The sequence below is a fragment of the Dendrobates tinctorius genome, unplaced genomic scaffold (genome assembly GCF_039654945.1).
Source record: "Dendrobates tinctorius isolate UK_male_01 unplaced genomic scaffold, ASM3965494v1 ptg000007l, whole genome shotgun sequence".
NCBI classification, from domain to species: domain Eukaryota; kingdom Metazoa; phylum Chordata; class Amphibia; order Anura; family Dendrobatidae; genus Dendrobates; species Dendrobates tinctorius.
In genome coordinates, this window is record NW_027361675.1 from 39912792 (window position 1) to 39940132 (window position 27341).

The 27341-nt window shown below is 43.7% G+C and overlaps 1 protein-coding gene and 1 long non-coding RNA gene across 3 annotated transcripts in view; both read right to left on the bottom strand.

Annotated features, from left to right (window-relative positions):
- MMP28 (matrix metallopeptidase 28) overlaps positions 1-27341 on the bottom strand; it is a 153308-nt gene that overhangs the window by 72132 nt on the left and 53835 nt on the right. The window contains exons 2-3 of one of the 2 annotated variants that reach the window (XM_073573759.1): positions 22352-22425; positions 8554-8720 (exon numbers count right to left, since the gene is read on the bottom strand). In XM_073573759.1, the coding sequence (XP_073429860.1) occupies positions 8554-8720; positions 22352-22425 (241 nt within the window). The remainder of the gene's footprint in view (positions 1-8553; positions 8721-22351; positions 22426-27341) is intronic. The other variant, XM_073573767.1, reaches the window with a different exon arrangement.
- On the bottom strand, positions 6881-8547 carry LOC141087915 (uncharacterized). The gene is made up of 2 exons (XR_012231760.1): positions 7845-8547; positions 6881-6914 (listed from the first exon to the last, which is right to left on the bottom strand). It is a non-coding gene; the product is annotated as an uncharacterized lncRNA (long non-coding RNA).

Sequence of the window (27341 nt, forward strand, 5' to 3'; positions counted from 1 at the left end):
CCAGGCTAGGGAATGAATAGTTTTTGAAACTAGCGTAATAAGATGTTCCAAGTGGTCTCCTAAAGCCCGCTGGTTGGTCAGGATATCCCACTGCAGATCCCTCATGTGTATTTGTGCCCACTGGACCGCCGGCAAGCATGCAGAGAGGGACCCTAACAGGGACATTGCTCGTCTTAGTGTCATAGAAGGGTTTTGCCTCGCTTTTTGTACCATATGAATAATTCTGTCCCTTTTGTGATCTGGCAAGTAACACACTTGGATGTTTGAATCCAGTGTCAGGCCTAGGAACTCCTGGACTCTCCTTGGTTCCAGCCTTGACTTTTTCAGGTTCAGAAGCCACCCGAGGTTTTTTAGAGTGCTCATCACTCTGTCCCTCTGTTCTGTGCATTTCTGGCCTGAGTTGCTCGCTATTAAAAAGTCGTCCAAATAAGGCACTATCAGAACATCCTGTTCTCTTATGTGAGCCATCATCTCTGCCACCAATTTCGTAAAGACCCGTGGAGCCACTGAGATCCCAAATGGCAGGGCCTTGTATTGGAATTCTCTTATTTCTCCTGCTATCGAGACTGCTAGCCTGAGGTATTGCCTGGATTCTTTGTGAATGGGGACATGGTAGTAGGCATCGCTGAGGTCTAAGACCACCATAAAGCATTGCGGAAAGAGAATTTTGATGGTCGATTTGATCGATTCCATCTTGAATTTTTCGTTCTTGATATAGCAATTCAGTCTTTTTAAATTTATGATGGTGCGGAAGGTGCCGTCTGGTTTGGTTACCAGGAAGAGAGGCGAGTAGAACCCCCAGCCTCTCTCCTGTGGGGGAACCTCCTGTAGGACTTTTTTGTCCAACATACCCAGGACCTCCTTTTCGAGGGCGTCCTGTTCGTTTTTTGACGACCTTATCGGGGTAATTATATATTTTTGCGGCGGGAGAGAATAAAAGTTTATCCTTAATCCTGATCTTACAAGATCTATCAGCCAGGGATTGTTGGATATTTTCTCCCAGGCTGGGAGGAAAAAACTTAGTCTCCCTCCCACCCTGGGCCCACAGTCACTTGGCGGGTTTTTTATCCCGGGACGAGTTACCGAAGATGAACCCCCTGTCTCTTCTTCTGTCTTCCCATTTTTGGTCTCTCGGGGGTCTCCTCTGAAAGAACTTTTTGTTCCGAAAGGACCGTTTAAAGCCTGTGGCGCTTACTGGTCCTCGGTTTGGGAAGCCTTTCTTTTTGTCGCCTGCCTTTTCGAGGATGTCATCCAAGGTTTCCCCGAAGAGGAATTTTCCTTCACAGGGAATGGCGCATAACTTCATTTTTGTCTGGAGATCCCCAGGCCAACATTTTAACCATAAAGCTCTTCTAGCCGCATTCGACAAGGCTGCCGTTTTGGATGACAATCTTATCGAATCAGCTGAAGAGTCAGCCAGGAAGGCTGCCGCCCCTCTTATCATTGGCATGGATTCCAGGATTTTATCTCTGGGAACCCCTTCCCTTATCTGTCTCTCCAATTGGTCTATCCATACCATAAGAGCTCTGGAGGAACAGGTTGCCGCTACCGCCGGCCTGATGTTTCCCCCTGCTGATTCCCAGGTGCCCTTAAGTAGGGTATCCGCTTTTTTATCTAACAGGTCTTTCAGGGTACCCATATCTTCAAAGTGGAGTGCAAACCTTCTTGAAGCTTTGGCTACCGCCACGTCTAGTTTGGGGGCCTTATCCCACGATGTGGATGCCTCCTCATCAAATGGGTACTTTCTTTTGATGGAAGGAACCGTAGAGTTTTTCCTATCCGGTTTTTCCCCATTCTTTATCTATGAGGCCTTGGACGTTCTTATTTAACGGAAATACCCTCCGTTTCTTTTGACCCAGTCCTCCGAACATAATGTCCTGGACTGATTTATCAGTCCGGGGGTCTTCCACCCCCATAGTGGATCTTACCGCCTTTACTAAGGCATCCACTTCGTCCAGGGGGAAACAATGACGACCTTCCGTCTCCTCTTCGGAGGATGACGAGTCGGTATTTACAGTATGGGAGGCGACTTCCCCTGACGATAAGCTCTCTGATTGGGACTCTAATACCACGTCCCCCTTCCTTCCTTTCCTTTCCCGTTTTTTGGATGAAAGGGCACTCAATCTCTGCGCGGATTACCGCCCTTAGGTCTGCGGTATGATCCGGGGTTTCACCGCTGAGGACCTCCTGTATACAGGAGTCACACAATTTTTTCTCCCAGGGCGTTGGTAATGGTTTCCTACAGGTGGGGCATTCCCTGTTCTTGGTTTTTTCTCTCTTCTTTCCCTGATAAGGGAAAGAAGTCTATTACAATGGGGAACATTCACGAAGATCCACTTACCCCCCATGCGCGGTTTCAGGTACCGGTTCTGGAAGTGGATCCAAATCCCTCACTGGGCGATCCACGGCAGGTGACTTGCTCCTTGCAGTTGAATGCTGCGTGGAGTGGCTACTGGACCGGCTCCCCCGTCCGTCTTTATCCTTTTGGCGGTGCTGGTGATGCTGCCTATGTTGCTGCTGCTGCTGCTGCTTAGGCTGCTGTAGCTTCTCATGCTGGTCGCTATCCATCACTCCTGAACGCTTCCAGCCCTGAGGCTGCCTCAGCGTTCCAAATTTGAATTAGCCGCCCTGGCGTCACCTGTTTTCCCGGCCTGCACCGCTGCCTCCCCCGGGGAGTGCGCACTGCGCATGTGCCGACCGCGGGGACCCGGAAGTTCCTCCTTCTGCTTCCGGGGCAGCGCCATCTTGGTACACCTCTGTACCCGGCGCTGCCCCTATACCGGCGTCCCCCGGCCCCTACTCCTCCCGGAGCGGCGGCCCGGTCCTCCCCGCCCGCTCACCCTGGACAGCCCCTCAGCTGCAGTGGTGGCGGCTTCGGCAACCGACACCGCCTCGACAGGGGCCTCCCCGCTGTCTGACCGCGGACGGGACGGTCCCGGATCTTCACCTTCCGGTAAGTGCTGCGCTCCTGCTGCCATGGTTCACCCGTCAAGGACAGGAACCCAACTGGGGGCGGAGGAGAGGTGCCGCTCTTGTCTGTAGGTTCCTGTCCTTGATGGGCGGACCCCCTCTCTCCGTGGTGCTGTCATGGGTGAGGGAGAAAAAACATTATGTGATAACAAAAACATAACCACCTGCAAAATATAATTTGTCAAATCTGTAGAATAATTACTAAATTTTTCTAAATGAAATTGTAATGCCTGAACTGCCAATTCGTGAGGGATGCAGGTAAATAATGATACTACATCACAGCATAGCCAAGGATGGGTAGAGGACCAAATTTTTCATTAAAAAATTTCTAAAACCTGTTTTGAATCTTTAATGTATCCAGGCGTTCTTTGCACAAGGGGTTGCAATAATGTATCCACCCACTGACACAGGTGCTCATTTTCAGAGTGTCCGTGATTATGGCATATACTATGGAGAGTTTTGTATTTTAAAATGGTGAAATAAAGAAGAAGTGATTTTACGCAGCTGGAACAAAAACTCCTTCCTTGATTAGTCTCCACGTCAGTCTGTACGGAGTTCTGAGGTCTGCAGCAGGTTACTGGTGAGCTGGCTTTTGTTTTTTTTGTTTGCACAAATATATAATATCTACTCACCCGTTATAGGAGAGAGAAAGCATATAGAATAAGTGTTCAGCTGCTGCACGTCCAAGGGCCAAACCAGTGACCGCCGATATATCAAAACCTTATGGAACTTTTTTATGGACTTCGTGCGCTGCTAAACAATAGACACAATTCCAGTTGAGATGAAAGATTGATGTTTTCTTCCCAACGCGTTTCGAAGTAATAGTTACTTCTTCCTCACGGGATGACAGCCATCCCCTGAGGAAGTAGTAACTATTACTTCGAAACGCGTTGGGAAGAAAACATCAATCTTTCATCTCAACTGGAATTGTGTCTATTGTTTAGCGCGCACGAAGTCCATAAAAAAGTTCCATAAGCCTCAAGTCGCTGTCAGACAGAGTGGAAAGCGTTTTTTCACTCATGGAACGCGGTTTTACCCACATGGAACACCGCTTCCACTCTGTCGACCAGCGCCTTGACTGACTGGAGGCCGACCTCAACAGTCCAGCGCACCATTTCTTTAGTAAAATTGAACGGGGCATGGCAGAACACCTTAGTCCTGAGCAACAGCTGAATGTGTTACAGACCTGCAACACTGCTTACTTACAGGCTATGCAGCAGAATCAGTACGTGCAGCAGTCATTCCCACCTGTGCCACCACTGACTCGCTTCACCACAGTACCGACTTCTGCTGCATACCACTGCACGGCCACCTGCATTCCAAGCCAAGCTGGACACCACTACACCACACCAATGCCGATTGCTGCTGGGCACTCCACCCCCGCGGCAAGCGCTGCTCCTGTCTGGAGCACCACTAGCGCCACCATTCCACCATCTTGGCGCACCGCCACCACACAACCTGCTTGGGCCACCGCCACCTATTCTCCTGTTTGGAGCACCAACACATCTCCGTACAGGAGCATCGCCACCACTCAGCATCATTATGGGAGCACCACCACCACTCCTCATCATCATTCAAGGAGCACCGCCACCACTCCTCATCATAGGAGCACCGCCACAACCGAGCAGCAGAGGGGTGACCCACATTCCTTCTTTTTCTCATCACGGACACGGTCCACCAGCTCCAGGCGGTCGAGCAATGTAAGGCAGTCACACGGTGGTAGTCGGTCCAGGCAGGAGACTCCTGCCCCAAAGAAGCACAAGAAACAAAAGACTTTGCCTGTCACTCCCCCTCTCCTAATGTTTCTCAACCTGCCTCCTTTTCCATCCCTGAGCTCCCTTCCCCCACTACTTTAGTTGCCCCTTCACCTAGAACCCCTTCCTCAACTTCCAGCTGTTCGTCGTCTCTCCACACCCCCAAAGTTTCCCACTCTTCCTCCAAATGTCCTTCAAAATAAAATTTTATTTATTTTTTAAATAAATGTGCAATTGTGCTTTCACAAAATACGGTTTGATTAATGTGTCTTTCGCCGCCTACACACACTGCGCCGTACACTTTGCATTTTTGCCACCACATAGCTCCATTACTGACACGTTTCTTGTGTCAGTCTTGGAGATATGTGTAGTCAAAAACACAAATCTATAGGACTTGTATTTTCCCCACCAGTCTCTTCAGTCTGCTAATATTACACAGACTGAATAGAGGATGGTGTTGAGTGAAAGGCGTATCTATTGTTACCTTGCCAGGTATCGTAAAAAGTTAATTGACTATGGTGTGTTTTTACCATCATCATTTAACTTTTTGTGATGCAAGGCAAGGTGATTCTAGACATATCTTGTAATTAACCACATCCTCTATTCAGTGTGTGTTGATAAACTGAGGAGATGCTGGGCAAAATACACGCCATATGTACAATACCCTGCCCTTGTATCATAACTATCACACCTGGGCAGGTGAATACACGAGTTTTAACCTGCAGCGTCGCTTCAGTCTGCATATATTTCTATCAGACTGTAGCGATGCTGCAGTTTACCTCTTATGTGTATTCTCCTGCCCATGTGTGATAACCTTCTGAAGTCAGGATGCGTTACTTTTGACGTCCTCACTTCAGTATGACACCAGGCCCGGGTATTGTAGAAGTTGCATAAACTTTATTATGTCTACAGTCTGCGTTCAAACTGAAGCCACAGTGATTATACTACAAATAATATTTATAGTCACAGCGTTAGGTGTCATAAATAGTGAGGGATGCTACTGCATTCCCAAATCACTATTTTTAACATCAGGCCAGGTGACACAAAAATTAGTTGTATTATCTCCACCGTCGCTGCAAATTGAACTCAAAGTGTAGAGATGATAAAGATCATACAACTTGTGTGTATGTATAGTCACCTGGTCAGGAGTACTAGTAAATTCATGATGCACAAAACACAGCATCATGAATTCACTGGTACACCTGACCAGTTGATTATTGTATTGAAGTGTAAAAAGACAGAGTGTACTCGGTACAGGTATCAACACAGGTTTTTTATTAACATACACACAAAAGAAAACTTTTTTACACCATTTGATCTTACCATTCCACCCGTCCTACATCTGAGTTGAAGTAGGCTGTAAATTGGTCCCTCATTTGGCCAACTTGAATGGATGACCTGAGAGGGTGCTGAGTAAATTCAGGCAATGGGTTAGGAGCTGCATCATCGAGTTCAAAGTTTGGGTGCTCTCTAACCATCACAAAATTATGTAGAACCACACAGGCCTTCACCACCGCATCCACTGTTTCCAGGTTCAGATTAATGACTGTGCAGAGAATGCGCCATCTGGAGACAAGTGTACCAAAGGCACACTCAACAGGTCTTCTGGCCCTGGTCAGCCTGTAATTAAAAATTCTTTTGGTGTGGTCCAAGTCCCAGCAGGAGTAGGGTTTGAGCAGGATTTGGCACATCTGGAATGCCTCATCCCCAACCATTACAAAGGGCTGTGGCGGACCTTCGGTGTTGGGAAGAGGCCGTGGCATGGGGAAATTGAACTGGCTGCCATACAACCTCCGGCCCATGTCAGAGTCCTTAAAAGCCTGGGAGTCATTCCCACGGCCAAATGCCCCAATGTCAACTGCAACAAACATACAGTCTGCATCCGAAATGGCCATGAGTACTGTAGAAAAGTACTTTTTATAGTTATAGTACTCAGAGCCTGTTCTTTTTGGTTTTATAATACGGATGTGTTTCCCATCAACCGCACCCAAACAGTTTGGGAAATTGCAGATTGTACAGAATCTTTCAGCAATTTCCATCCACTTTTCCGCGGTGGGCAGGGGCATAAATTCGGGACAGAGAACGTCCCACAAAGCCCGGCAGGTGTCCGCAACAATTCCAGACAAGGTTGATATTCCAATCCGGTACAGGAAGTGCAGTGAAGAGAGGCTCTCTCCAGTAGCCAGGAATCTGGGAAACGGAGAAACAAAAATTAATATTTGTGTATATGGATTTTTACACCAAAAAATAAAATTTAAAAAAAGAAAAAAAAATGGCTTACAAATAAATATGCAGCCTTTTCTTTACTACATGGCATAAAAATAATACTGCAGCCTTTGGTTAACTACATGGCAGAACAATAATTCTGCCAGCTTTGGAATAGTACATGTCAGAACAAAGAAAATTATGCAGGCATTGGTTTTGCAATACTACGTACCGTAATGTAACCAGGAGCCGTTCCTCAGGAGGAATCGCACGACGGAGCTGTGTGTCCTGTCTCCAGATAGAGAAGTACGGCTGATTAGGGCGCTCAGACCAAGACAGACACATGTTTTGGATGGAAAAGAAACTTCTTTACTTGGTCATTATGTCCTTCCAAAGCTTTTCGGCGGTGAATCCGCCTTCATCAAGTGATCACCTGATGAAGGCGGATTCACCGCCGAAAAGCTTTGGGAAGACATAATGACCAACTAAAGAAGTTTCTTTTCTATCCAAAACAAGTGTCTGTCTTGGTCTGAGCGCCCTAATCAGCCGTACTTCTCTTTCCTTGTATTTTACACCCTTCTGGGTGAGCGGCTTAGTGCAGCACAGACCCAGCAGGCTTCCAACCATCCTGCAAGACCTGAAAGACGGAGGACCTGTGGTGACATCAGCATCACATGACGCCCCTTGTGACCGGCTAACCTTGCAACCTGGAAGCCAGGATGACGAATGGTGCACGATAAGCACTGCAGGCTCTGCAAACGTGGTTATGCCGGCAGCATAACCACGGTAGGTTAGTGTACTTTGTTCCTAACCTACACTATTTGACCACCGGGTATCACACCAGGAGCGCCCCCTCCTCTCCTATTTTGTTTCTCCTGTCTCTGGATGGCATCTTGGACAAGACCAAGCAAATACCTGAAGCTTTGTTGGGACATCCATGTGTAATCAGTAAATTTCTCCGGGTTTGCCTGGAGCTCACTGTAGAGGGTGTGGTACGCTCCATGGCTCTCCCGGAGTTCAATAATCGGATGCATCCACACACGCCGCCGCTGCCGTCTTCACTGCCTCTCTCTCTCCCTTTGTTGATGGCAAGCAACTGCATAAGCCTGAGCCATCCTGATGTCCAGATCCAAGTTGAAGTGAAAACTCTTCCAGCGCAGATCCATGTTATCAAGAGAAAATTAAAGCAAATGCGAAGAATTCAACTGTAAACTGGGTCTATATAAAGAATTCCCATAACACAAGCCTACTGCTGTCCCATTGGTGGAGTCTGTTGCAAGAATTTTTCAGGAATTTTCCTCCTGTGATTGTGACACCATGTGCATAAAAAATGCAAACGCATGGAAAAACGCGTGAAAACGCATACAAACACAGCGTTTTTTGTCGTAATGCACACGATGATGCGACGAAAAATCGCAGCGTTTACAAGTGTTTGTAAGCGTTGTTTGCATGCATATTATGTGTACTCGAAACGCTGCGCAAAAAGGCGCAAGTGTGAAACTAGCCTAACCCTAATGAGAGTCCAGAATCTACGTGCAACAAGTGCTTTATTTTACAGTAAACTAGATTAAAATATTCTGTTTCCTTATTCATAAAAATAATCAGAGGCTTATGTCAAACTTACTTTTCATGGTATAACGTTTCTGGCGGTGACTTGTTTTAAATGGACCTTCATTCAGCCATTTCTTTTTGCTAACATCTTTCACACCACATCTTGGCAGATGCATCTGAAGAATTGTGGCATCAGTCAAGTCTCCATTGACTGGGAGATGTGCAGCCCACTGGAAATCTCTGAAAAACAATTTAAAGGAGACTCAGGCACCTATGTATTCATTATTTTCCATCCTGAATTAACGCTGTCCATTGACCAAGTACACTCCTCAACATTGAAATGAAGAAGGAAAAGTCATGGAATCATCGAAATCACAAGATTTATTGACACGATAATGATATAGAAATGACAAAAAAAAGTAAATAGAATGTTCAAATCGTCTGTTTATTCAGTTTCGAGTATGATCACCACACGCAGGAAAACACACACAGGTCTCTGCATGCTATCAATGAGGTTATTAATGGATGTCTGTTCTACCCAGCTGAATGCACTTGGGTAAACTAATCATCAAGATCCCCTGCTGGTAAATCCTTCTGAAATTGCTGACGAATGACATCCAAGATGTGCTTGATGGGAGACATCTCAAGAAAGGCTTCAGGTCACTGAAGCATGAGCAATTTGCAGCCTAGTCCACAATGAACTTCTGGAGTGAGTTTGCTGCACTGAAAGTAAAGGGGTCGAATAATATTGCACACCCCACTATTCAGTTTTTGACTTTCCACAAAAATTTAAAATAACCAATAAATTTCATTCAACTTCACAATTGTGTCCCACTTGTTGTTGATTCTTCACCAAAAATTTACATTTGGTATCTTTATATTGGAAGCATGATATGTGGGAAAAGGTGGAAAAGTTCCAGGGGGCCGAATACTTTCAATTGGCACTGTATAAGAGATCACAGCACAGTTATAGTTGGTGACTTACAGAGGACGTTTTTTCTGATGGAATTGTTCACTTTTCCTGTCTTTTCCATCTGGCCCAGATCGATATGTCAACTTCTTCCAGCTAGGACTCGACTGCAGAGATTAGAACAAAGACATTTCACGTCTCACATTTTCAGCACTGTGCCCAATGGGACTATTCCCAACCTGCACAATTGCCTTATTTTGCTGATACCCCAATGCTGAGCCGCTGCTGCCATATGGATCCCTATTACTACACCTGCTGTGTGGTTCTGTGTGACCTCTAGATGGTAAAACAAACCTCTAGAATAAAGTAATGCTGTGTGCAAGTGCACTAGAATACAGTGCACACATATTGTCCCCTAGAAAGTAATAATGCCCTGTGCTGTGCCCCTTTGACAGTCACAGTAACCTGAGTTCCCCTATAACAATAAGTGCCCACTTTACATTTAATAATGTCCCGAATCTCCCCCTTTAAAACTCGCCTTTACACAATATGATGCTCTCTTAAACAGTGTAATGCCCCCTTACTGTATATATACTGACCCTTTAGTATCCCCCAAACTGTTTGAAAGCTCTAACACTAATTTCCACACTGTATGATGGCCCCCTAAATAGTTCTCAATATAGTATAATGCACTCCCCATAGGCAGACTCTATATAGTATAATGCACCCTCATAGGCAGACTCAATGTAGTATAGTGCACCCCCATAGGCAGCCTGTATAGTATAATGCATCCCCACCCCCATAGGCAGCCTGTATAGTATAATGCTTCCCCATAGGCAGCCTGTATAGTATAATGCATCCCCATAGGCAGCCTGTATAGTATTAATGCACCCCCATAGTCAGCCTGTATAGTATAATGCATCCCCATAGGCAGCCTCTTTAGTATAATGCAGCCCCATAAAAAAAATAAATCCAATACTCACCTCTCTTCTTCCTCATTCCTCAGCTGCTCTGAGCGCCTGCACATGTCAGGACCCCAGGCGCCGAGTAGTGATGTAATTGCGACCCCCTGTTATCGTCGGTGTCATTGACATCAGACGCTGAAAGGGGGATAATAATAATCTTTAATAATAATCTTTATTTTTATATAGCGCTAACATATTCCGCAGCGCTTTACAGTTTGCACACATTATCATCACTGTCCTTGATGGGGCTCACAATCTAAATTCTCTATCAGTATGTCTTTGGAATGTGGGAGGAAACCGGAGTACCCGGAGTAAACCCACGCAACATGGGGAGAACATACAAACTGCTTGCAGATGTTGTCCTTGGTGGGATTCGAACCCAGGACTCCAGCGCTGCAAGGCTGCAGTGCTACGCTCCCTCCTTCGTCACTGCGGTCAGCTGTTTTGGCATCCAGCCGATACAGTTAAACCTGTGATGTTGGGCGGGGGGCCACTGCTGGCACCGGGCCCCCCCCACCTGCTCAGGGGCCCCATAGCAGCCGGATTCTCCCTGTTCTGTCGCAGAATGTAATTGTAAGCCATAGTTACAGTATCGTAGCTCCGGGTAGGCCCCCTCAGAACGAAGGGCCCGAGCGACCACGCCCCCTGGTAGCTACGCTACTGCTGGGACACTTTGGAGGAATGGCTGTACCACTGTCTCCATGACCAAATCAATGTAACTCGTTGCTGTTAATGTAGTTGGAATGAACACTAGAATGGTGTGAGTACCATACATTATGCCTCCCCATACTATAATCCCTGGAGTAGGACTGTTGTGATAATCCCGCATGGAGGCCTTTTCATAGCATTGCCGACAGGGTCTCTAGACTTAGGGTACCATTACATTTAGCGATGCACCAGCGATTCCGACCACGATACAACCCGGTCAGGATCGCTGGTGCATCGCTAAATGGTCGCTAGTGAGCTGCCAAACAGGCAGATCTCGCCAGCACATAGCAGCGGTCGTTATTTACCTGTCAGACGCAGCGATGAAGACGTCCTCCCGCCCGCGTCCACACGTCGCTCGTCGGCGCCAGCAGGAAGTGGCCAACGAGAAATGGTCCAGGTCGTTCTCGCGCGATCAGCGATAACCAGCGGGGGAGCCGGTCGGAGGTAAGTATCACAAAGTGTCACAAAATCGGTGACGCTTTAGCGATATCGCTAGCGATCTCACTGTGTGTAATGGGAGCTTTACCACTGGCTATCATTGCATCCAAGATAAAAGCAGGACTCGTCACTGAAGATGATAGACCTCCTTTCCAGCTTCTATTGAAATTTGCCCTGCACCACGATAGCCTTTGAGAGTGTTGGCATAAGGTCAATGGAACACTTGTAGCTGGACATTCGGCCTGTAGCCCAAATGCCTTCTGATGGTATGTGTACACAACCTTGGGCACCTTTTGGTTGAGATATGATGTCTAACTTCTCTTGTAGTACAGAATGGATTAAGTGGAACAAGTGGTAGGACTGTTTCTCCAAACTGTGTCAGGAGCCATTTTTTAACATGACAAAGCCAGACCGCATATTGCTTGTACTACTATATGGACTAAACGTGCTTCCATGACCTGCAGCATATAAGGACTTGTCTCCCATCAAGCACATCTGGGACATCATTGGTCACCAATTGCAAAGGGAGCTATCAGCGGCGGATCTTGATGTTTTGTGTGCTCAAGTGCATTCCGCGAGGCAGACAACCATTAATAACCTCATTGATAACATGCCAAAGAGTAAAAGTGTTTGCATTTCTGCATATTGCACTCATAATCAATACTAAATAAATTGAAATGTTTTGAAAATTGTGTTTCCATTTTTTAGCGTTTGCATATCATTAACATGTCCATCCATCCTGTTATTTCCACAACTTTTCCTTCTTCATGTTGCAATTTCAATGTTGAGTACTCTCCTGATCTGCTTAATAAACTGTTAAGAGGTGAATAAAAACTGGAGATTAATCTACAAAGGATATCTGTTCAGAGTTCAGGTTATCCAAACTAAAAATGAAGGCGATAATACTAAGTTGTGTCTCAGATACGATACTTTCAGGAAACAAGAAGTGAAAGAAAAGTCATGTCTTATATCCCAGACCCTTATGGAAGCTAAGTAGTTTATCAGCATGATGGGGACTTTCTTTTATTTTACTTTCCATCACTTATTGCACTTGCCATTTTTACATATACATTTGCATACATTATAGGAATTTTGTGACCCTCCATTTCAGACTATGCCACCCATAAACTGTGCATCTTTTGGATATTGGATATGCATGGATCACGTTCACACTGCCTTACTATCCTGAATTTGTAATGCAGTTTAATATTTAGAAAGCAATATTTAAAAAAAAACACGAAAATAATAATTGTCATAATTTAATGAAGCGTCGAATATAAAAATCTATAGTATAGGTGGAACATAAGATATATTTACTATGACCATCCCTGTCGAATTTTTGGATATTTTCCATGGTTTTTTTTCCAGCGTTAAGGCACAATTCATTATTGCATTTACACCTTTTTTGTCTTATTGGTGTTTTTACATGTTTTTGTTTTGCATTAAATTTTTCTTTCAACTTTTTCCCAAAATGGTGTTTTTTTTTTCATCCCTTTCTTCCAAGAGCCATTTTTTTTTATTTTTGTATCAACAATATAGCCGTATTAGGGCTTATTGTTTGCATGACGAGTTGTACTTTTCAATTGCACACTTAAGGCTAGTTTCACATTTGCGTTTCAGGGCGCAGCAACGGCCTGCGCACGGCCGCCGCTAAGTCCCGCCCCCTGCCACGACTCCTCCAGTAGCTCTGCCTACAGACGCATGTGTGCAAACTGTAAAGCGCTGCGGAATATGTTAGCACTATATAAAAAGATTATTAAGAAGATTATTATGATATCAAACATGCATTGATTTATTTTTTTCTACTTAAGTGCTGGAAAAAAAAAAAAAGGAATTTGAAGAAGAAAAAATTCACTTGTGTCCCCATGGTCTGCGACCATAACATTTTCATTTTTGGTTGATGAGTGAGGGCTTGTTTTTTGTGTAGCCACCTGTCATTTTTATTAATACCATTTTGGGGTAGATACGTTTTGATCACACCTTTTTCACTTTTTAGCTGTGTACCAATGGCCAAAAACCAGCAATTGTGACATTTTGTGGTTTTTTTTTCTCTTTTTAGTGTTTACAGATCAGGTTAATTTGTTTTCTATGTTGATAAATTGACTCCACATATGCATATTTTTTATATTTCTAAATATATAAAACAAGTTTCCCTTTTTTCCTCTTTTTCTACTCTTCTACATAAGAACCATGACTTTTTTATTCTTACGTCCACATATCGGTAGCTGTTTAAGAGCCTTTTTTTGCAGAGTGAGTTTTACTTTTGAATGTCATCATTCATTTTATCATTTGATGTAATGGAAAGTGGTATAAAAATTCCCAGCAAAGTCAAATTGTGGGGGGAAAAAAAGTGAATTTCCACAATTATTTTTGGGATTTTCTTTTTACAGCATAATAATGTAAAAATGACCAGGCAATATGGTTCTCCAGGGCTGTACAATTACGGGGAACCAAGCTTTCACTCTTTCATTTTTTTTAAGTGGTAAATAAAAGGTGAAAAAAAATTGCTTGTGTTCTATTTTCCGAGATCTTCAATGATTTCACTTTTCGATTGATGGAGCTGTGTGGGAGCTTTTGATTTGCTCCCTTAGCTGACATCTTTATTGATACCACTTTACAGTAGATCCAATGTTTTGATTGCCTCTTACAGATTTTTTTGCAGTGTTCTAGCAGCAAAAAAACATTCTGGCATTTAGATTTTTTTTCTCAGTTTACTTACTGATTGCATTAACTAATTTTATATTTTGATGGCCAAGACTTCTACAAATGTAGCGATATGAAATATATCTGGAGGTTTTTTTTTTTACTTCTTTCATTTTAATCGGGGGGTGAGGAAAGGGATCTTGCAAACTTTTATGTTTTTTTTTATTATTTTCATATTTAATTTTTTTTTGTAAACTTTTTTGTTTGCATCCTGTAGACCGGGGGTGTATCTAGAACTGATTGGGCCCCATAGCAAATTTTTAAACGGGGCCCTCTCAAAGACACATCCCCTCAAAGACACACCCCCTTCAAGACATTCCCAGAGGTCCATGCGGCAGGCAGCTCTGCAGCTAATAGACAGCCAGGGCTCAGGGAAGGGGCGGGACTGAACTAGTCTGAAGCAATACACTGACTGGCTGCAGGCAGGGAGGCGGGCCCAATATGTGCTTCGCTCCGCACAGCAGGCACAGAAATGCAGCGTAGGCTGCAAAATCATAGTGTACATTTTTTTCGCCCCAGATCCACTACACTACACGCATCGGGCGCCCAAGACAGCGTTGGCCACCCACAGCACCCGCCGGAGTGCCGCAGTAATGTACTTAATTAAATTGCACTACTGGGTAGCGCAGGGGCGGACACTGACAGCTTGGGGCCCCTGTGCAAGAAATGTGTCTGGGCCCCCCTCCTTTTATGGCGTCAAAGAGATATATATATATATATATTGTGTGTGTGTATATATATATATATATATATATATATATATATATATATATACACACACACAGTGGGGCAAAAAAGTATTTAGTCAGTCAGCAATAGTGCAAGTTCCACCACTTAAAAAGATGAGAGGCGTCTGTAATTTACATCATAGGTAGACCTCAACTATGGGAGACAAACGGAGAAAAAAAATCCAGAAAATCACATTGTCTGTTTTTTTTTTCCCTTTTATTTGCATATTATGGTGGAAAATAAGTATTTGGTCAGAAACAAGCAATCAAGATTTCTGGCTCTCACAGACCTGTAACTTCTTCTTTAAGAGTCTCCTCTTTCCTCCACTCATTACCTGTAGTAATGGCACCTGTTTAAACTTGTTATCAGTATAAAAAGACACCTGTGCACACCCTCAAACAGTCTGACTCCAAACTCCACTATGGTGAAGACCAAAGAGCTGTCAAAGGACACCAGAAACAAAATTGTAGCCCTGCACCAGGCTGGGAAGACTGAATCTGCAATAGCCAACCAGCTTGGAGTGAAGAAATCAACTGTGGGAGCAATAATTAGAAAATGGAAGACATACAAGACCACTGATAATCTCCCTCGATCTGGTGCTCCACGCAAAATCCCACCCCGTGGGGTCAGAATGATCACAAGAACGGTGAGCAAAAATCCCAGAACCACGCGGGGGGACCTAGTGAATGAACTGCAGAGAGCTGGGACCAATGTAACAAGGCCTACCATAAGTAACACACTACGCCACCATGGACTCAGATCCTGCAGTGCCAGACGTGTCCCACTGCTTAAGCCTGTACATGTCCGGGCCCGTCTGAAGTTTGCTAGAGAGCATTTGGATGATCCAGAGGAGTTTTGGGAGAATGTCCTATGGTCTGATGAAACCAAACTGGAACTGTTTGGTAGAAACACAACTTGTCGTGTTTGGAGGAAAAGAATACTGAGTTGCATCCATCAAACACCATACCTACTGTAAAGCATGGTGGTGGAAACATCATGCTTTGGGGCTGTTTCTCTGCAAAGGGGCCAGGACGACTGATCCGGGTACATGAAAGAATGAATGGGGCCATGTATCGTGAGATTTTGAGTGCAAACCTCCTTCCATCAGCAAGGGCATTGATGATGAAACGTGGCTGGGTCTTTCAACATGACAATGATCCAAAGCACACCGCCAGGGCAATGAAGGAGTGGCTTCGTAAGAAGCATTTCAAGGTCCTGGAGTGGCCTAGCCAGTCTCCAGATCTCAACCCTATAGAAAACCTTTGGAGGGAGTTGAAAGTCCGTGTTGCCAAGCGAAAAGCCAAAAACATCACTGCTCTAGAGGAGATCTGCATGGAGGAATGGGCCAACATACCAACAACAGTGTGTGGCAACCTTGTGAAGACTTACAGAAAACGTTTGACCTCTGTCATTGCCAACAAAGGATATATCACAAAGTATTGAGATGAAATTTTGTTTCTGACCAAATACTTATTTTCCACCATAATATGCAAATAAAAGGAAAAAAAAACAGACAATGTGATTTTCTGGATTTTGTTTTCTCAGTTTGTCTCCCATAGTTGAGGTCTACCTATGATGTAAATTACAGACGCCTCTCATCTTTTTAAGTGGTGGAACTTGCACTATTGCTGACTGACTAAATACTTTTTTGCCCCACTGTATATATATTTATTGATATTGATATTATATAGCCACACACACATACATGTATATGTATTACATAGTCTCCTTTATTATGTATATTGCTGTCCCTTACACAGTGCCCTCTCTTATGTACAGTATCGTCCCTTACATATTGAATTATATAGAGCCCTGTTTTTTATTACACACCGTCCTGTCTTGTTAGCTGTATAATGCAATGATGGCTGATGGAGCATTGGAAAGCTTCCATTCTAATGGAGGAGCTGATGGACTGGTAGTTTGGTCACCGGCTGCTCCATCAGCAGTCATTTTATATCTAACAAGAGAGGGGACTATGTAATTAAAGAGGGCACTGTAAATAACAAAATTAACAAGAATACACTATGTAAGAGACAGCACTATACATAACAGCAGAGGAAGCTATATAATAAAGGGACGGCACCAGAGAGGATGGTACGCAATAAGGGATGTGTTATACATAATAAAAGAGGAAACTATGTAACTAAGGGTGGTGTTATACAGAATTAGTGAGTCCACTATATACAAAGGGACTGTGTTAGACATAGTGAGTACACTATATACTAAGGGACTGTGTTAGACATAATAAGCGATAACGTCTTCCTCCACCTCCCCCTATTCCTAAGGCCATTATAAGTCCCCCTTCCTAACATCCCCCTTCCTAACATCTTCTCATGTCCGCATCTCCTCCAGGGCCAGGCTAACCTACACACACAGACACACACACACACACACACACATACACACAGATATACAGACAAACATACACACACAGACACACATACATACACACAGACACAGACACACATATATACACACAGACATATACATACAGACACACACACATACACACACAGACACATCATACACACATACATACACACACACACACACACACACACACACAAGTGACTGACTGACCTGCGGCCGCAGCCACCGGCCGGCCGGCACCACATACACAGTGAGTGAGACAGTCTGTCTCCTCCTCTTCTCCCCCACAGCAGCAGTGCAGCACAGCGTGACTGACACGGATATCATCTCACCCCAGGCTCAGGGCTGGCTCCTCTCCTCCTTGCGCCTGGTGCTCCACATGGCTAGTTTGAAAAATTAGCCATGCGGTGCTGGAGGGGCCCCCTCTCCCCTGGGGCCCCCGTGCAATGCACGGACGGTAGGTCCGCCCCTGGGGTAGCGCCGATCTGAGCCGGGGACCCGGGCCCCTATATGGGCCGGGCCCCAAAGCAAGCGCTTCGGCTGCTACCCCGGAAGTTACGCCAGTGAGACCGGGGGCTTGCTGCAGCTGTGAGTATCTGCTTGCTTCCATATAACACAATATTTCTGTGTATAGTGTAATCATACTGTAGGTATCCACAGTAGTGCCATCATGACAGATACAGAAGCCTTCATCAGATCCTTTGCAATCATGGCAATCTATCAAAGCGTTCTGGGGGGCGTTGATGGGTGGTTAGAACAGCGCGTCACCTGGGTCACTCACTGTAAATGCTGTCATGTACTCACAGGTGTTCGGCCATGTTCACACGTTCACTATTTTACATCAGTATTTGTAAGCCAAAACCAGTAGTGGGTGATAAACACAGATGTGGTGACATGTTTCTATTATACTTTTCCTCTGATTATTACACTCCTGGTTTTGGATTACAATTACTGATGTCAAATACTGACCAAATACTGAACGTGTGAACGTGGTCTTAGAGGCAGATGATGATTGAATAACAAAGCCATCATCTGCCAGTCAATATACAGGCCCGAATCAAAGTCAGGGAGCAGACACATGACATACTATTACATCATATGTCAGTAAGAGGTTAAAGTTAGATAATGGCTGAATAACACAGCCATCATCTGCTGGAAAAGATGGGGGCTTAGTTTCTGGGCCTGGATCAAATACAGGGACTCAACATTGAATGTACCAGTATGTCCAATGTCAGTAAGGTGTGCATTATGTGACATTTTGCTCTAAAACGGCATAAAAAAAGTTGAAGAAAAATAAAGTGACTTTTTACTTTTACGCAAGATTCATTAAATCATTGGCACCATTTTGAAGGTAAACATCAAGCTTTTAAAAAATCCCCAAATGATGAATCGGGCCCTTAGTGCTTCCTGTAACACCTCTACTAGTTTGTGTGAACACAAACATGATTATATACAGAACCTTATTATCGGAGTAAAGCCACGTAATAATCATAGGACAGTCCAGAATTGGGAACCGATATATTACCGCATCAAGTTTTAATTGAAATACGTCCACCACTCTACATCTGCAGTCTTTGACAATTTTAAGATCTACCTATAGCTAAGCCCCTTCGCTTGTGCACAGCTGCTCTATGAATGCCTTTTATTGTGTCAGATTTAAGGCAGCTGTTGTGTACTCTGTATATAAATCAAAGTGTTCTGCTCATAAAATTCACACCAGCCTACCGGCAGTGCATGCCCAAAGTATAGAATACTAAACAGATCCATTGTTGCAGCAGTAAAAAAAAAAAAATGTAAGTGACCAATAAAAAATATGTAATCTATGAAGTATGGTATGTGGTTTATTTGGACATAAATGGCTGCATGTACGGTAATTACTTCTAGCTAGAAATCCTCTGGACACTGCTTTCTATATCTGATACATTCTTTTTAATACCAATCAGGATAATTTTGGAAAAGTTACCTATAAAGTGAGAAAAACAAGGGGATGCTGAAGAATGGGGGGAAATTTAATGATAGAGAGCCTATGGTCAATTTACCGAAGTAACCACACATAAGCAGTGTTGGACTGGGGTGCCAAGGGACCCACTTTTCAGCTTACATGCAAATATGAGTTTATCCTCATTCACAAATTTCTATAGAAATAAAATGGGTTGATCATTACTACTGTTCATATAAAAGGGTAGTGTCCCACGCCTACATAGGGGCCCACCGGAGGATTCTCTGGTTCTCCTAGGTGCCAGTCCAAGCCTGCACACAATTGAAAGACTTGATATAATATCGGAAGAAATAGTAAAGCATAAGACATGTATATCGAATATACAAAGTGCATTACATTATTATCGATGTCAACCTAGAAGAGCCTCACATTCTTCAAGCTCCATTGAGGACATGTTGGAAAAATGTGACCACTGCAGTCAATCACAGCCTTAAGTCTTAAAGCAGTTAAAAGACGTGACCTAACCAATCCTCTGATGTCTTCCACTTTAAAATAAATAAAAAATACTATGGAGTGTCCAAAAAAACAGAAGGAAGATGCCCGACTTATTTTGTAATATTTTTAAAACACCACAAAATACACTGGCGTTTCCTGAAGTGGGTTGTGTTAAAAAGATATTGTGTGTACACACTCTAGGAGTATGTACACATGGCATCTTTTAGACGATCCCACTGAGTTTTCCCTGCAAATGACATTTTGGAAAAACGGCAGCAATGATTTTCCCAAAACGTCTTCTTTGGCGCTTCCTTAGCCTATGTATGGGCGGCTGACGACTTTTTCTTTAAACTGCTTGTATTAAATAGGAAATGTCTTCCAAGTGGTATCCACCAGAAGAATATAGTCACGTCACTTCTTTTATCCAGATAAAAAAAAGAATATATTCACTGCTATTCATTTTCACATTGCAATGCATATGTGCATTCTTTTTAATGTGTTTTAGTGCTTTTGTTTTAGATGGGTTCCATGCAGAATCTGTCCAAAAAGTCACCATGTTCAAATACCCCAAGAGACACAATAAAAATGTAAGCACAAGGTTTGTATGAGACTGCTGCTGGAATGTGAGAAAAGAGTAGGAGTGATTGTCAGGAATCAAAAGTAGTTGAAAAATGTCATTACTGAGAAGGTTGACATATAATATTGAATAAGATAGTGGAGAACACACTGAGAAATACAGGTATGAAAGGAATGAAGAAACCAAAAACCCCCCAAACAAATAGAAACTCTGTCCAGAAATGGTGTGGAAGTATTTTCTACGTTTTCTTTACAGTAAAGGCTTCCCGTGAACAACATTTATGGCTTTATGTGCAGCAAATATAATGAAAAACTTATTATAGAATGGTTATGAATGAATTGTAATAAATCCTCTCATTATTAGCATTATTATAATAACTCAATGAATGGTCCGTTAGTCTAGCCATATTGTATTAAGGCCAGTGGCATTCACAGAACAAAGTTTCCAATCAATGTGATAACCAGGACAAATGGACCACATGTTTAAAGCATGGTTATTACCTAACCCTGTATTTTGCACCAAAAAAAGAGGCCAGACCTTTAAAGAGTAGTGATAGATAGATTAGAAGCCTATATCAATACTTGGATCGGTGTAATATTCTATAGGATTACAAGCATTGGCAAAACACCGACAGAAGAGGGCCTATCTCCAAGAACAATATATGAGCCTATTGCAGCCCAATATCTCATCATAATGAACAAATTCCCTCTAATTTGAAGGTAGACATGGTCCCCCTTATCTCTTTGGATCCTGTGCAGAATAATGGACCCCATGTAATACTCCATACAGAATAATGGACCCCATATAATGCTCCATACAGAATAATGAACCCCATATATTGCTCCATACAGTATAATGAGCTCCTTATATTGCTTCACACAAAATAATGGACCCCATGTAATGCTCCATATAGAATAATCAGCCTCATATAATGCTCCATACAGAATAATGGACCCTACATATTGCTTCATACAGAATAATAGCCCCATATAATGCTTTATACAGAATAATGGGCTCCAAATAATGCTCTATTCAGGATAATGGGCCCCATATATTGCTCCATACGATGGCCCATGCATTGATCCATACAGAATAATGGACCCCATATAATGCTCCATACAGAATGGGTCCCATTTAATGCTCCATACATAAAAAAATAAGTAAATAAATACTTACCCCTCCTGGTTTCTAGCTGGCTGCAACACTGGTCTCTTCAACATCTTCTGACCCTCTGCACTGCGTGCTCAGCGCAGAGGGCATGCTGTAGTGACATCATGGTGTCCTCTGCCCTGAGATGTCAGAAGACGTGGAAGAGACCGGAGTTGCGGAGGAACAGGGTGAGGTAACTATTTCAAACAGTTTAAAGCACAATGGGGTGGGCCTGGTGGCAGCGCCCTGGCCTCGACACGTCCAGGTGTGCAGGGTGCATTGCAGTCATGATTTCACCGCTGTAACCTCTCAAAGACTGGCAGCAGCGGTGGTAAGGAATCTCTTAGGCTGGTTTTATACTTGCTGTGTTTTTTTGCGCCTGTTTTTATGGGCAGCAAAAAACCTTCTCGGATCGCCGTTATTCCCTATTATAACAAATAGCAGGGGAAAAAACGGCGATCCGCAAATACGGTGTACCGCAAAAACAAGCAAACGTTTTTGCTGTACCATTGAAAGGCATTGCGGCCGTGTCCATAAGCCGTGAAAAACATCGAGCAAGCTCGATATTTTTTCATGGCTTCAAATACGGCCCTCACGGCCATACGGAGCATGGCCCTCCTACCAATTTTTGCGGCCCGTTTTTGTGGCCCCATAGAAATGCATTGGGACCGCAAAAACGGCCAGCAAAAACAGGGCAAGTGTAAAACCAGCTTTACTATTTTTAACCTCCCCAAGCCCAGAGAGTAAAAAATCTATTCACTACAAACCCCTGCAAAATCAGAAAAACATTATTTTCTAGGATTTAAAGTGGCAGATATCGATTCTATCAACGTGTTCATTAAAACAGTTTCACATGCCCCACCATGTAGAAATCATGCTTTAAGTTACCTCACTGCTGCTGCGATCTGCGCCCTGCTATAGTCCTTTTCATCTTCAAGGTAACCATATTTCAGAAGAAATGCCTAGATAAAATAAGAATTGCATCAGGATCCATGCAACGTAAGCTTATCTGTATGTGGATAAAAATGTTACTTTGGTAAGTGTATAATTGTTTAGATTCATACATATTTTATTATACTCACATCAATATTTAATGAGTTTTGTGCTTTTCACATTGTATTATGTGTCATCTAATGCAAATGATAAGAATGTTAGTAGCCACCAAGGATAATAAAGCCATTAAGCTGGAGGACAAGAAAAATTATACAAGAAATGAAGTGAAATTATATAGTATTCCTCATTTATGTATCTGCCACAACCTGGTGATTAAAGCTAAGGGAAGGAGGTTCTTGGCCATCATGAATAGATAAACTTTAGTTGCTGAAGAATCTTCTTATTTAAAGAAAAAGGTGGCACATGAGAGGTCACTTTAAATATTGCTTTTGCAGACATTGTTAAAATCTCAAAAGGGTGTGTGTGTGTAAGGGTGTGACAGAGACTGATGTATACCTGCCCCTGAAGACAACAACTGAACTGTGAATATTGATTTGGGTTTTAGCGCATTTTCTTGTATGATGTGAAATGTGCAAAAGGTCATGTAAAATGCATAGAATGTTATAGGTATTGATGCTGCTGTGTAGTTACTGTATTGTTAATGCGCAATGTAACCTGGAACACTCAACTCAAGGGTAGGGAAAGTATAGAACATAGTTTAGAACTTAGTTAGAGTTAAATAGAAACATTAAGATTGAAGGCAGTGGTGGGTCTTATTAGTGTGCAGTAATAGAAATAGTACAGTTAAATGTTTGGGACTAGCCCAGTATGGGAGGTGTCAAGGTCAAGTAAAAAGAGGAATAACTTCCTGGTTTAGTTAGAGTAAGTGTGAGGTTTGTGTTAAGTTGAAGTTCAAGCTACTGTGAGTTGGATGTACATGAAGTACATATCGTTCTTGCAGAATGAGGTTGTACCAAATTTCCTGTGGACCTTCCTGCAACATCTTAGGCCTATGGCCCAATCTAGGCACTGAGGAATGTGCCTTAATCCCTTCCAGAGGAAGCCGGATGGGAAACCGCGAAAGGGAAATGTTGCGCATCTCTGGAATACTGTGGAGCTGGATAGGAAATCTCTGGGGCTGACAAGAGGATCAAACGTAGGGATAGTATGAGCTGAATATAAGAAGAGACTTTAATGTACTGTGTTGATGAAACTGGAACTGGAGGGTGCTGTGCCCAATACTGCGTGTTAAAGACTGATGTACTTGAAGTGTCCATTAAAATGAACCGGTTGTCCCCCCTGATGTGTGTGCAGCTGCTCCTGGAACCAAGGATGTGGATGCAGCAGAGGCCTCCATCCTACAAGTGGGTGCAAAGGAAACTTCACAGCACAACAAATATGGACTGGAACACTGTGTTTGTGGGGTGCCAGGGCATGGAGGAGCAGCAGCTTACCCACAGCTACCAACCTGGGCACCTAACATATGCATTTTTTTTAACGTTTGCAGCAAAAAAGTAGAAACTCTATATACCTTGCTCAGAACTCACGGTTCATAAAAAAAAAACTTTGAGGTTCTGCTCAGTCTTTGCTCTGAAAACTCTGCAAAAAGACTATGAGTGGACATACCACATACCATGCTTCAGAAAAATTTCCTTCTATGGGGAGTTTTTGGTGGAGTTTTTTTTTATTTTGAATGTGGTTTTTAGTAGGAGTCTTTATCCCAAAGCATTTTTTTGCAGCCTTTTGAAAAGACAGTGCCTTTCAAAAAAGTTACCTGCACTTTTATCCCCACCATGTGTTTTTTTTAAATGCAAAATTGTCAGGATCCTGTCAGCGCCGACATGCAGCCTCCGCTGAGCAGGGACTCACCCACACTGTAGGGGGGCCCGGGGTCAGGTACAGCCGGAAAGTACAGATACACAGGACCTGTGGACGCTGAAGTTTAGCAAGCAGTCACAGGACCTACGGTCATGTGACTGCAAGGGGGCGGGGCTTAGCATCCTGCGTTCAGAGATGGCAGGACACTATACAGAAATACTCAGAGTCAGGCAAAACGGAGGTCATACACAGAGATATCAGTAAAGTACCAGGGATGAGACAGAACGGATAGTCAGGGCCAAGCAGAAGTCAAAACGAAACAGACATAGAAGGTAACAAGCAGAATCCAAAGCAATATCCAGAGAACAGACCGAGTCATACACAGATTATCAAGCAACCAGAACACAGCACAAACACACTCAGGGGTCACCACACAATGCCAAGGGCGAAAGTATAACTGACGGGGATGGGAGCGTCCTGAGGCTATAAGAAGCCTCTCCCAGAACAAGGGAGAGGCCACAATCATAGCCCCAGGTGTGCAGGTAAGCCTGCACCGGGATCACAACCTTTAACACCAGAAATGCCAGTCATCAGAACTGGTTCCAGACATTAACCCCACGTGTGCGAGTCAAACCCGCACTGAGATCATGACAAATTAAGAAAAAAAATCTCAAACCAGTAACATATGACCAGCAAAGTGGCTTTACAATAGAAATGAATAGGGAGAATCTTTCAAGAGTTTTTAAGCAATTTTGTAATACTTTTTTACTTTTTAAGCAGACCTGCTAAAAACTGTATGCACATACCCTGAGAAAATGCTCGCAATGAGTTTTCAAACCTGAAACTCTCCAGGGTAATACGCACACAGCGTCATTTTCATGCAGATTTCACCGTGAACCCAAAACAGGGTTCCGAAAGATGTGAAGCGGCTACAAGAAGTGACTGGTCCTTTCTTCAGGTGGTGTCCATTTACTCGATGCCCAGTAGTTTAAATACACAAAAAAAGCCATCAAGAAAACAACGGAATAAAAAACGCATATCATCATACCCTAAATCATCCTTAAAGGGAACCTGTCACCCCATTTTTCACCTATCAGCTGCCAGCACCGCCATCAGGGGCTTATTTACAGCATTTATGGTTCTGCCACATTCATACATGTGTTACCATTCTCTGCAGAACTATGTATATTATGTTGTGTTCCTTTAATGTAATATAATAATGTGTTGCATGTTCTTCACTGTATATAATGTAATAATGTTTACTATGGCTCATGTACAGTTTAGGGAAAGTGAAGTGCACCCTTTGGGCACCTTAGTATTATAGTTCTCATAGATAAGGGTAAGTGTAGTTTCTTTGTGGGCCACTAGATGGGGATATACTAGTGTGCACGGTTAGAATAGGTTATAGCTAGTGTGTAGGGGGTTAAAGTAGGAGGTGCTGCCGGGTGGTAAGACAGGAGTTTTAGGAAGTTAAGTCAGACGGGGCCAGGGTGCCCAAAGTGTCCACATGTGCTATAAGCCCGGACGGCTCGACAGCCACGCACGTTAAATAGATCCAGCCCACATTATCCACGGCTACTAGGCATCATTGCAGTGGGCCAGTACAGGAGAATAAAGATGTGGCGACTCATACCTGGGCGGATGCCTTTAGGGCAAGAGTCGGTTGGAGTGAGGAGTTGAAGGAAGTTGCAGCTTAGACGGGAATGGTAAAGGTGGGCCGGATGCTTTTCCAGAGGCAACCAAACCAGGTGGTTGATGATTTCGAGTCTGGGGCAAAACAGGCAGAAGGAATGGTCATCATGGCGAGGTTAGGCCAGGAAGGATCTGGGGAGCAGTCTAAGATGGTCCGGTCCAGACGCATGCCGCACAGAAGCATCAGCGAAGTAGGGAAAGATGAGGAAACAAGTGAATTCCATGATGTGCCAACTGTGGATGTAACGTGTGAAGTTCTAAGTAAAGAGAATGTTCAAGTTATCCTGGACTGTGGCTCCATTACTGGGGGTCGACTGGAAGAGGGGCTATCGCCATCTGGGAAGTGCCCAGGGGGACCTGAAACTGGAGACGCAGATACGCTGAGAAGTGGAATATAGTTTTCTGTGAGGGAAGTTCGGGACACAGATGCTTCAGTGTCTCTGGCCATGAATACAGTCCTGGCCTTCCCTTACAGCAGCGCACACCAAAAGGAGAAGAGATCCCAATAAAACAACCCTACAGACCAGAAGGTCACAGAGAGATTCAGGGAACAATGACCTCCAATAGCCAGAGCTTAGGGAAGCCTAGTCTTGCTCCCAGCATCCACCTGGGCTGCAACCCCAGTGGAACTAGGAGCCAGTGTAGATTGGCTCTCCTCTTGAGAGGAGAGTCTGGCGAATGCAGGGGGAGTGGAACCACGTGGTCATACATTATGCTTCCCCCAGCTATCCCCCCCAGACTGACCAGGAGAGAACCCATATGGGAACTGCACCCTAAGAAGTCTTTATGATAACGACACACAGCGAAAATACAGTGAGCGGTATTTCAGTGCAAAACTGACAAGACTCCTTGACAGGGAATTTAAAAAATTCCCCATCCTAGCCAGAAGGCCCGGAAATAGGTGTGTGATCAATAGAATGAAAGTTGAAGGGCTGTGCTAATGTGCCTAAAACTCAAGTGGGGACTCGCATTCAATCGTTCATTCCTATGGTATTTCTGTACCTCAGGCTTTAAAACTACTCGGTCAATGCCTTCAATCTTGGAAATTCCTAATGGATGACTATAAAAGCTACCAGGCATAAACCCCAACACAGTGTGCATTGTATTAATCTACTAAAGATCTGTTTATAAAGATTGACTGGCGGCACAATACGACCGCCGACTGGCTAACTTTAACCGATCGGCAGTTGTTTGAATGGGTGTTTACACAGACAGGTCAAAGTAAATGTGCGCTGAGCGATCTACACTGGATCGCTCAGTGCCCACAGGCTGCCATTGGTTTCAAAAGTGCAAGTTCTGTTTACACAGGATGATGCACTAATGAGAAGAATGATCTTTTATGCTGCATAAAAGATCAATTCACCCAAAGAGAGTGTATTGCTCGTTCACTGGGTAATCAGCAGCCTGTTTACAATTGTCAAATAAAAGATTCTTT